At 47.4% G+C, this 12,181-nt stretch overlaps 3 protein-coding genes across 3 annotated transcripts; 1 reads left to right on the top strand and 2 right to left on the bottom strand.

The window, feature by feature from the left end:
* Positions 1-733: 733 nt before the first annotated feature.
* On the top strand, positions 734-1,737 carry PHATRDRAFT_bd1493 (predicted protein; the record flags this gene model as incomplete). Its single annotated transcript, XM_002176419.1, has 1 exon — positions 734-1,737. A coding segment is annotated over one exon (1,004 nt), but the record flags the coding sequence as incomplete, so codon positions are not given.
* A 150-nt stretch (positions 1,738-1,887) lies between these two features.
* PHATRDRAFT_bd598 (predicted protein) lies at positions 1,888-2,880 on the bottom strand (the record flags this gene model as incomplete). The annotated part of the gene is made up of 2 exons (XM_002176423.1): positions 1,888-2,690; positions 2,742-2,880. The coding sequence occupies 2 exons, from the start codon at positions 2,878-2,880 to the stop codon at positions 1,888-1,890; spliced, it is 942 nt and encodes a 313-aa protein (XP_002176459.1).
* Positions 2,881-5,533: 2,653 nt separating this feature from the next.
* On the bottom strand, positions 5,534-8,000 carry PHATRDRAFT_bd1763 (predicted protein; the record flags this gene model as incomplete). The annotated part of the gene is made up of 1 exon (XM_002176424.1): positions 5,534-8,000. The coding sequence occupies one exon, from the start codon at positions 7,998-8,000 to the stop codon at positions 5,568-5,570; it is 2,433 nt and encodes an 810-aa protein (XP_002176460.1). The 3' UTR covers positions 5,534-5,567.
* Positions 8,001-12,181: the final 4,181 nt, after the last annotated feature.

Consider the following 12,181-nt stretch of genomic DNA (forward strand, 5'->3'; position numbering starts at 1 on the left):
CCTAACCCTAACCCTAACCCTAACCCTAACCCTAACCCTAACCCTAACCCTAACCCTAACCCTAACCCTAACCCTAACCCTAACCCTAACCCTAACCCTAACCCTAACCCTAACCCTAACCCTAATCCTAACCCTAACCCTAACCCTAACCCTAACCCTAACCCTAACCCTAACCCTAACCCTAACCCATTTCAGGCTATTTATGCTTGTGTCGTTGAGGCACGCCCCAGACGTCAGCAAGTTGGGTATCCCTGTGGAGTAACTTTCACCCTTTTTGAATCTCAGTGGGAATTTTTTGGATCCCAGTGGGATGCGTTAAGTAAAAAATGAATCCCTGTGTAAAGATAAAATAAACATTCATGCATAAATTTAGTACACAGGGATCTCCTTTTCCTTAGGTGTAATTTTCACCCCTGCTCATTTGGAATGATGGATTTTATCTAATCAAAGAAAAATAGATTTACCCTTATCTGTAAAATAAATATTTACTGAACCCCTAAAAGAAACCCTGAACTTGTGTCTCCGTAGTAACCACCAATTCGAAACTGGAATCACCTCTGATCACGTCCAACGCTGCCGTACAGATTATTCGCTCACAAAGAGTGTGCTCAACTTTTGACGGGGCCCGTATCCGTTGCGTGTAATGATTGGCACCGGAAAGTACCCGAACACTAGCACGTTTTCAACAGCAAAACCAGCAATAAGAGCTACGGCTTCTCAAAAAAACGACGACATGGTCAAGATGTTGGAGCCTACCTCCATTGTAGTAGAACACGTCGAAGATGACCGCAAGGTTTTCGTGTCTCGCGTTCCTCTTAATTTTTCGCAGGCATCAATCAAAAGGCTGATCGAGGGAAGTGTGGGTGCCGACGTGGTCCAGGAGGTTGTCTTTACGTACGATAACGACGAGCAAGCGATAGGCGGCGACTCAAAATCTAAACACAAGGGATACGCGTTTTGCGTCATGGAAAACGTCGATAGCGCGGCGGCCGCAATCTCATTGGGTATCGTAAAAGGAGGTCGGACAGAAACTTCAAAGAAATCGCACACGTTGTATTTGTCTGCGTATAAGCATGAAGCGAAAGACGAGAAAGAAATTCCCGACATCTGTTTCTTATGGATTCACAAAAGGTGTCCTTACGGGGAAAATTGCAAGTTTGTACACCACGGCAACGGAGGAGTTTTGGATCAACGTGCTGTTTCCGCTTTTCCGAAACCGAGAAAGTGCTGGGACTTTAAAAAAGGAAAGTGCAAAATGGGCGATACTTGTCCTTTTTCCCATGAAGGAATTGAGCCCATTTCGATCAAGGAAAAAATCGATCGTCCTTCCTCGGAAAAGGATTGCATCAACTGGAAAACAAAGGGAAAATGTCGAAAGGGTGAGACTTGTCCATACCGTCACAGCGTCTCTCTTCGTGAGCAAGCTATTGCCAAACTCGCAACGAATCGGCCTGGCGAGTCTGCTTTCCAGACGGTAGCACCGGGCAAGAGGACTAGTGAGCCCCTTTCCGTTCGCGTCTTTGGATTGAACTACGAAACAAAAGAAAGCGATGTTCGTGACTTTTTGGCACCCTGCGGTACCATTATGAATGTATCGTTTCCTTGCTGGAATGATAGCGGGCGGAGCAAAGGCTACTGCGAAGTACTATTTCAAAGTCCCAAAGCCGTGGCGGCGGCAACCGCACTGGACGGCTCTGACCTACACGGACGTTGGCTTTCCATCCAAGCAGGCAAGATGTATTTGAAAAAATGGGACGAACGGCAACAAACGCTACGAAAATCAAGGAAGGAATCCAAGGTTGAGCCTGATTTGGAGACTCCGGGAGAGTTTGGTCAAAAAGTTAAGCGACGCAAGACGCATGGTTATAATGAATGACAAACTCCGTTCTAGTCAGCGGTTATATTCATCTTGACACCCTCCAAGGTTCCGTCCTTGCTTGTATCTCGATTAACGCATTTCTGGTATAGCCCCTTGAAGGTCTCAATAGCATTTTGCGTCGTCAAGGCATCCAATCTAGTCATTTCTTCTACAGACAGCTCGAAGTCAAAAACATTGGCATTTTCTATCATACGAGACTTCTTGACCGACTTGGGGACGTAGACAAATCCGTGTTGAACGCACCATCGACCGAGGACCTGCGCCGGTGACTTCTGTCGAGCGTTGGCGATCTCCTTGAGCACCCCATCATCAAACGCTTTGCCATCTCGTAAACTTCGATAGGACTGCAGAACAACTCCTTCTTGCTGAAATGCTGAGATCGTGCTTTTCCGATACAGAAAAGGGTTGATTTCGATTTGATTGACCAACGGCAGATGCTTAATTCCTGCCTCCTTCAGCTCCAGATAATCTTCCAGAGCGTAGTTCGAAACACCAATCCCACGAATCTTTCCCTCCTCTAGCATAATTTCGAGTGTTTTGTACGCTTGAACGTGATGCCCAGGAACGGGCCAATGGATCAAATACAAATCTAGGTAGTCCGTTTGCAAGTCTGCCAGAGTCTTTTCCAATTGCTTGGAAATGGCTTCCCGACCCTTTTCTATGGTCGTGGTCCACACCTTGGAGCAAAGGAATAAGTCGCTTCGTTCAACCCCTGATGTAGCAATGGCTTTGCCTACTTCGGCTTCGTTTCCATAAAACTCGGCGCATTCTAGAAAGCGATAGCCGACTTTCAAAGCGTCGCTGACGCATTCTTCGGCAGTCCGTTCGACAGCGGTCGGGTCCGGTGGGGAAGCAGCAGAACTAGCAGACGCTGGAATAAATCCTACTTTGTAGGTTCCGAAACCTATTGCAGGATGCTCCATACCGTTCCGAAGCCGGATGGTAGGGCAACTCTTGAGTGCTTCTGTGGCGGCAGCTTCGTCCGATGTGGTTGACGACATTCTCCACAACGACGAAAACAAACTGTTAGATCGAAGAATACGTTGTCGTTGCGATTTTGGAAACGAATGAACAAATCCGGTCAGGGAAATCATGAAAATGAACCTCCGCAAAAACAGCATTCGTGCGGCCATGGTTTATGCTACCCTCTCTCATGTGTTTCATTCTATCCCAGTCGTCGTTATCCGGATTGCGGGACGCCTTGGGAGCTAGGTTTCGACAGAGTCTACCAGCGCCAACCCGCACGTAAGGTTCAACGGAGTCGGAAATGATCGTGACTGAGTCGTGTCAGCCCCGAAGGTTTTCGCCTTGCTAATTATCATCGCCAAACTGCGATTCGCCCAGGATCACGGCGGAGTTCGCGGAAAGAAATTGGCTTGTTAATTGCGATCACAGTCACCTTCCCGCTAGCGTAGTTTTTTGCGAGCCATCTACCGTTGACTGTGAGAACCACGATAAGGCACTAAATTTTGGTTCTTGAGGGTAGCGGTGAACCAAGAAAACGCGACGAAGATAGAGAGAGGGGCGCTCACTGTCGGTCACTGCCATGAGTACACGAGATCGACTACCCTCTTGGATCAGCCTCGAAGAGTCGCCTTCCCCTACGAGAGTCAGCAGCTTTGATCGAACGTCGCCGGCTGAAGCGGAGCGGAAGAGCTCGAACGGACGAACCTTGAAGAGCTCCACAATCACTTGTAAACGACGTCAGGAACAGCGCCTGGTAGTACCCGTTGAGACGAGAGAAAGTCTTCTTCTGCACTTGTGTCGTACCAAACAATGGGAGCTTGCTTTAAATAGGGCTTGGCTTTGTCCTGAAGAAATCCGCCCGCAACTAGCTTTTGGGCGCAATTCAATCGATGAACAGTGGAGTTTGCAGGGATTGAAGCGGACGAATCTACGGCCAATTCGCTTATTTTCCGGCGAGCCAACACTTAAACGAACCATCTATCAGGAAACGCCTTTGGGCGCTGTATGTGCAAGTGATTTGTCGTCGTCCTATCATTCTGTCGATGTTCTGCTGCTCCCTTTGATTCGAGCTCTCCTGACGACGTCCCCGGAGCAAGTCCGTTGTAGCCAGGCGGAGAACGGCAATACTGCTCTGCGTGATGCCATTAAGAACGAAACGTGTCCATGTGAAGTCATACGTCTGTTGCTGCGGGTAGATCTAAACCTATCCCAACACGATATTGCGGAAGATGACCCGGCTGTACTCCAGAAGGACAGAGACGGTCTACTTCCGATTGACCATATCATCAGAGCAGTTCACCTGGGATCCAGACCCGATGTCTTTGACCTGCTTGCTATATTTCTACAGGAAACACACGCATTGGCCCCATCATTCGGCCACGTGGTGGACTCTGTGCTTATACGGCTTTTTTCCCTGGGAACTTCATTCGCTTTGGTGCCGGCTATTACTGCCTCTACTTCGGACAATACAATGCAACGGGACTCGTGCAAGTCTAGCAAAGACCCGCGTCTCCAAAGAATTTTTCTCTGTGCCCAAATGCTGTTGGAGGATGATCCTTCTACACTCATTTGCTTTTCAAAGATAACAGGTTGCTCTCCGTTGCATACAGTACTCCGAAACTATGGCAACGTTCCACAACTGGTTAGTGAGATCATTAAGCTGGATGTCAACGGTGTGCTCGTAAGGCATCGTAATCATTACGGCGATCTCCCCTTACATACTGCTTGCTCGGTGGGTGTACCTATGGACGTACTTCGCGCGATACTCAGGCACACTGCACGATTTTCAAACAATGGTGATCTTATCTGGACCACAAACGGCTCTCCTGAAGAATTTGGCTACACCCCTGTTGATCTCGAATGGATTCGACATATTGAAGGCGGGAATGGGTTCTTTACTCCTCGTTCCTTCTGTCCGGTTCATGTGCGCGGTGTGCACAGTCCCGGAGGAAGGCATGATAGGCTATGTGACAATCTACTCACCGAAGCGGTTGACAAGGCTCTTTCGGAGACTTCTACAGAGACTGATAAAAGCATGAGCGAGGACGTGAATACAGCAGCATCGTTACACACGGCAACGTTTGGTTCTTTATTGACACGACTTCTAGTTCTGATTCGGACGGCGACAGGCGATTTTAATTTCATCAATTCGTCCGGCCTTACTCAAAGCATCCTTCACCGAGCTTCTTTGCTCGCCGGCCCCTTGGTACCAGTTATACCAACGCCCATTCTGCGTCTACTTCTCGCGTACTTTCCACGCGAAATATCTCAGCGGGATGAGCTCGGGAGGCTTCCTTTGCATTGTTCTCTAGCGAGCAATGGACGAAATGCTGGTGTTGTAGTTGGAATGAGCGAAGAGTGGAAATCATGGATTGCTGAATTAGTGAATCGTTTTCCTGGTGGCTGCGGAGTCCAGGATTTCTCGGGTCGATTTCCAATCCATCATGCTTTGGCATCAATTTCTTCTTATGGCCATGTCGAACACGACGACATGCAGCATGAAGAGATAGTGACTCTCATTACCTCCCATTCTCCAGGTTCCATTGAAGCCTATGATCCAGTCTCGCGAATGTTTCCATTCATGATGGCTGCCATAAACACTTCGTGTTCTTTGAACTTAGTATTTTGTCTCCTTCGACAAAGTCCGAGCTTGATTTTCAGGAAGTAACAAAATTAGATTTAAATATGCATAATGTAAAGTAGGTCTAATCATACAAAGAGCTTACATAGCTTCATAGAACAGCATGTATGCCTGACATTGGCAAACTTTCTGCCAATCGACCTCTTTGATTGAATCGTCCGATATAAAAAGCCAACGCCCAGTCATTTGGCTCCGTCGATAGCAGACGTAGTGGCCACTGAAAGCACCCCCTTGGTGCTCGATGGCTGACATTAGTCTGTAGTGAATTGGGCTGGGGGTAGAATTTGTGTTGCTTGTAAACTTCTGGCGTGGAGAAGTTCCGGCCCATTGAAAAGTCGGGCTCACTCGACCGCCATATGCACAATACGGCCCTGCATCCAAAACCTCAGGGAAGATCACATGTTGCGCTGTTTTCGACAATCGATTGTAATGGGGATCGTAGTATCGACGTTGTACATGAATACATAATATGGATGGTAACCGCGTCAATAGGAGACATTTCAAAGCGTCAACGCGTTCCATCTTTGTTTCTTGGGATTCCGATATTCCCTCCAATGAGTCACTTGGGTCGGATAATAAGAACGCATCGACGCGAGCATCGTCATCAGGATTTATCTGGCGTGCATCATTTAACCGGCGTTCAGTTCGTTCTAGTTCGTCGCGCAAGTAAAAGCCTTGTTCATCCTCTTTATTGTGTTCATTGCGCTTCGACTTGGCATGTAACGCTTCTACAGCGCCTCGCAAAAAGTCGACATCTTCTTCAAGTTTCTCGATAAGGTTACGCAATGTACAGCAGCGGCATTCGACATCCTGAACCCGCTCGACGTTGGTGAATCGCTCCAAACATTCTTCCAACCGACACGGCGGGCTGGGTGCTGATTCGGGTTTCTGAGGCGTCCCCGCATAGGACCTTCGCCCCGAAGAGGCTAACACAGTCGTAGGCACTACCGGAATATCGAAGAAGGCTGCATTCTGAATCGGTCGAATGTGCTTGCAGATCCGACATTGTAGAGTCGAACCCAGCCAGCCGCAGAACGGAGACGGTGTAATCGAAGAAATTGTAGTCATCATAATGTGCATGGCGGTCGATAGCTCCCGCCGATCCCTAGCGTCTAGATCACAAATTAGGGGAGTGCTCGTAGTCTTGCCTGGAGTCAAGCTCCTGGCGTGGACATCACTGCCTTCGGATCGGACTTCAGGGACGCACATTTCAAAATCTTCCTGTTTCTTTTCCTCGCGTTGGCCCTGAAAGTTATTTACAGGGCTTACAGATTGTATGCGTTCCTTCGCAGAAGTAATAGGCCGACTGTCTTTTGCAGCAACTTGCGACGGAGGCTGCTTGTCGACGCCGTCGCGTTTGCCACCAACCAGCAAGCTTGGAATATATGAGTCAGCATCGGAGCGGACGATATGCGGACTCCTTTCCCTAGATAGTACCGTCAGGATGTCGTCCTGTTCACAATCGCTATTACAAAAACCTGCGAACGCCGACGGAACAACTGACGATTCACCATCTAGCTTCGCATCCCCAACAATCATGCCCACAAGTGCCTGTAAAAATTCTTCCGCGTCTTGCTGCTCATTACCGATATGATGGCGGCTAGATCCACCAGACTTGGACTTGAATTGAGAATGTTGCTGGCCAACAGAAACCAAAATTTCACGCGGGTCGATGGATTCGGTGTGGACGACTCCGTTGACAGCAAGTAACAAGGACAGTACTCCCTCGCTAACCCGACTATCCGGTAAATCATCACCCGTGGTAGGTTCTGAAAAATACGATTGCAAGGTGTCTTTCTTCTCCTTTTCCACGACATATTCCAAATAAGCAACGAAGGGCTCGAGAGAAGCAAGTGATTGCATGACCGAGTTCAGGAAGCACGTTTGTCCAAAGTTGACAATACCCCGCACACGGCCATCGCCATCTTGAGGTGGACGTTGTCGCGTCTGCGGGATATGCTTGCGAGTCACTTCCGACCGTCGCGGGAAGTTGAGGCCAGAGGTAATCGGCATATTTTGGAGAAAATATGTTATTCGGAAAACGATGTACTCCAAAAGTGGCGGCGTCAACGTAGAGACACAAAGAACAAAGGTGGCGAGATAATCGGCGTCTCCGGATCGAGCCAGAGGAAGGGCAGGGACGTATGGAAAAAAGCCGTTAGATGTTTGATATGAAATCGTTCCTCGCGAGGACAGCTGTTGCCCATTCGACTCATTCATAGGCAGAAACATTTGGCGTGGTGCTAAAATTGGTTCAATCTCCTGAGAAGAGAATCGTGGCAATTGGACAGTAGACGGTGATGAAATTTCTGCATGTTGTATCGATGATAGACTCGCAGTCCGCACCGGGGCAGACAGTGAATCGGCAACCGCAGGTAGTTCGATAGTCGAAAGAATCTCGAAACCGTGTCGATTCGAAGTTATGGGAGTGGCGGCTTCCGCCAAGTCGTTGTTGCTATCTACAACCAGTTTTTGGAGTGTGCGACGTTTATCTGGGAGAGCAGAAGAGCTCATAATGGCTTACACCGTCACCAAAAAGGTTAATTGCCTGCAGGTGCTGATAGTGCAGGACTACTGTCCCGGAAGCAATCGTGCTTGAACTTCCGCAATCAATCAAACAACTACCGTTCCTGCGTAAGTCCAAAATGCTCACCTCTCTCACCGTCGGTACTCCCCGGGATAAAATTCAATTGAAGGCAACAATGTTGCAGTTGCAGAGGATGACAGTAAAACTCATTTGATGAGGAAAGTTGGTTCTAATGGCGGGAAGTGGCGGGACGCAAATTTTCTTTTTTGACTTTCATTTTCGCGTGTTGTTCACAGTCAGACAAAAAAAAATCATTCTTGCCGGCAACAGTAATTCTGATTCGTGATTCCGTCACAAGCAAACAGAGCTCCTTCTCGTCATATTGCAACGTTTACTGCTATATTTTAAATTTCCCATTTGATGACAACATTTGAAAATGTCACTGACTGTGACAACGACATGTTGCTTTAGCAGTAGTATTGCACCACTTACTAGGGCGTTTACGACAATCTAACGTTCAAGTGCATTCAATCGCTAGATTATAGTTTACATTGCGCGTATAATCTATACTGTTTCCTGCTTGTTGGAAACCATACTAAATCCGTGGGACTTGACGTATGAAAATGAATGTGGTGAGATCCAATGTTAGAATTGGAGTTCTTGCCAATCTCACGTAATTCTGTGTAGAGAGATTCGTTCTATCCCTTTTGAAATGTAAATGCTGCTTTCGTGAACCCTTTTTGATTCAGGCTCCTTTCACATATTGACCTTGACTAGTGTACCGCGACACTTGGGTTTCTTGGTTAGGTTCATCCGTCGCTTGGGTCATAAGGAAGAGTTGTCCACGTATGACGAAACATGAATTCGTATACATATGAAAAGTCTCTCCACTTCTGTCACCTAAATTTGTTAATAAGTAACACTCCCTCTCGACGGTGAAAGCGTATATCAAGAACCTGCAAGGGACCAACCCATGACCGCTTCGCAATGTTTGTGGAACAAAGTAGACTCGCTCATCTTGGTAAGAAAGTCCGCAACTTGGTTCTCGGATGTGACGTGCTGGATTAGGATATCTCCGTTATCCACGTACTGTCGAAAGTGATGATACTTGACATTGATATGCTTCGTTCTGGGTCTCATTTTAGGAACAAGTGCTATTTCGATTGCTCCCATGTTGTCGTCAAAAGCTTTGCACTTGACTGTAGGAATTGTGTCTGAAATATTGAATCCCAAATTTAACATCTCCTTTGCCACACCGATGAGTGGTATGACTGTTCGTAAAGCTGTGCTCAGACTCACAAACTCAGACTCTGTTGTCGATAGTGAAATTTCCGTCTGTAACTTTGATTGCCATGTGATGGGGCAACCTGCATAGAATATGACAAACCCAGTTCTCGATCGAGCTGTATCCGGGTCGTCACTTGCCTCCTCTCGATTCCAATTGCCTGAAAAATCTGCGTCTGCATAGACTTCGAACGACTCGTCTTTTGGTTTCAAAACGATGCCCTTATCTTTGGACGCTAAAAGATATCGACCAATCCACTTGACCGCTTTCCCATGTTCCGCCTTTGGATCGGCAGAGAAACGGGCACACTGATGTACTGCGAATGCAATGTCGGGTCGTGTTGACTTCTCCAAGTAATTTAGCTTACCAATGACTGATCAATACTGGAAATGTTGGTCAAATGGATCAGAATTGAGATGCCTGCAAAGGCCTTTTGTCATCAATGCCGGTGTCTGCTTTGTTGCAACTCCGTCAATGTTTAGCCTCAAATCCTCTAGGATAGAATCAATAAGATGTGGTTGGGTAAGGTGTATTTCGTCACCCTGTCGATCGATTTTCACTCCCAAAAAGTCTGAAACTCCTGGTTCGCTAGTCAGATTTAGCCCGGCGTTTGTCATGTCGCATTTGATTTGCTCAAGTTCTTCCGGATCTGGACCTGCAAGGATGCTATCATCGGTGTATAGAACGTATACTGATTGACCGCGATAAAACAAACATTTGTCATGCTCGCTTTGCGTGAAACCACACTCTGTAAGTTTAGAAACTAAATGCTGATTCCAAACTTGCCCGGCTTGTTTGAGTCCGTAGTAATTCTTCTTAATGCGTAAAACATATTCTTCAGAATCTTCGGCGTCGACCGTAAATCCCTTTGGTATCTTCATAAACATTTCGCACTCCGCTTCGGCTTGTGTGTATGCTAGAACAAAATCAATTTGTTGCATATGCCAATGGTTGATTAGTGCAAGAGTTAGAATAAAACGAATCGTAGGCCATGCTGCAACTGGCGCGTACGTTTCCCAAAAGTTGACTCCGTGAATTTGCTTGGATCCGTCAAAAGCTAGCCTAGCCTTCCACTTGTAAACCTCACGCGTTGAAATGCGTCGCTTCCTTTTCATTGACCACACTGCTGGTATAATAGGTGTACCCTGTGGTACTAAGCGTCTAGGGTAAAGCTCCCACAATTGATTGTCGGTGTGTGCTTGTACTTCCTCTTGCATTGCCTTTAGAAATTGCGCCTTGTCGGGTTGCTTCATGGCCTTGTGAAGGTACATTGTGTCGGGGTCTGCCGATGCTGCAAAAACCTCGAGCGGATGTATATCATCTTGTGGATCAATGTCTGCGCTTTGGTACGCAATTGTTTCGTATGCTACAAAGTTTGGATTTCGTTGCTCCAAGTATTGCAGATACTTCTCTGTGGCTACTCTCTTTTGTGTAGAATGCCGTAAAGTTGGGGCCTCTTGCTGTGGCTCAGCTGTTGGCTCCACACCTTGTTCGATTGGACTGTCTCCATCTGAAGCCCCGCTGTCATAGGCAGCTACTTGACTGTTGTCAATAGCCTCGTTCTGAAGATTTGGATCCGATCTTACAGTTTCCCCGCTCTCGACGGGAGCTGCTCCCTCTGAAGGTGCAACTGATGAAGTCTTTGTCTGGCCGCTGCTGGCTCCGATGCCTAATCGAAATCCGCACTTTGACTGCCATTGGGATTTGGGTGCTCGATTGCCAAAGCTAGCTCTCATTGTCTGGAACGTAGAGTCCACTCGAATATGGAATTGTGGCAACGTAAGCCCTGTCCCAATGTCGAGTACCAATGGAACGGTCCTTGCATGTTGTGGGCTAAGCCCCAGATATGCTCCGACTCTTGATCGATCGGACCATTTGTCTATTGTTTGACCGGCTTGCATGCGTCGATCTAAAATGTAGATTGGGGCTCCAAATGCATAGTAGTGGGCTGGATTGAAAGCAACTTTGCTTGATGCAAACGTCTCAATTGGCGGAACTGATCCCTTCAATGATGGTAGATGATTGTGTGTTTCATTCGCCATCCGTAGTGCATACGGCCATAGATGTGAGTCTATTGCGTCGGGCCAGCGTTTCGTTGCGTGGATAAGCATTGTTCAGGCATGATCTTGTAGCTCGCGGATTTGTCGTTCCGCAATTCCGTTCTGAAAGTGTGCATTGACTCCGCAAAAGGATAACGTTTGTTTGCTCTCTCTCACTTCCTCACGAAACTTGTTGTCAGCAAAAATGCCGTTGTCTGCATGATAATGCTTGACAGTTACTCCGTGCATACGGGCGTACCACTCAAATGATTGTTTTGCGACTATTGTCTCTTCAGCTGAAGTCCCCTTTTGAATATGAACGTAGCTGAGCCAAGAGTAATGATCAACATATATTGTAGCAGCGTGGTATCGCTTTAACGTGGGTTTGCCACGAAGCTGTGCAATGTAACCTGGTGTTGTTGATACCAATTGGTCCACCGATATGCACTGTCCTGGCCCGGAAACCTTTTGAATGGGTCTTGCTGAATCTTTTGATGACTCATTAGTCCGCCAGGGCCTTCGAGTGGCTTTGCCGTATAGGCAACTAGTACATAATGGAATTTGACACTCCTTGAGCGATGCCGGTAACAGTCCAACTTTGGCAAGCATGCGGATCTTGGTCATTGAAGCGTGACCAAGTCAATGATGCCATCTCAGAAACAAAGCTGATGGGTTGCCTTGTGTCTCTACATCTCCTTCGTCCTCTATAACGGTGGTTACTGGGTCCGTACCGTCGGCATCTCCAGTTTGAGCTGGGCCGTCTAGTGAAAAATTGGTAGATAGTGGTCCGTTTCGGAGCTCTCCATATGGGCCGGTGAAGTCTTCGATTTTGTCGTCGAATTTT

This window comes from Phaeodactylum tricornutum, genomic scaffold (assembly GCF_000150955.2).
Source record: "Phaeodactylum tricornutum CCAP 1055/1 PHATR_bd_35x35 genomic scaffold, whole genome shotgun sequence".
Classification (NCBI taxonomy): Eukaryota; Bacillariophyta; class Bacillariophyceae; order Surirellales; family Neidiaceae; genus Phaeodactylum; species Phaeodactylum tricornutum.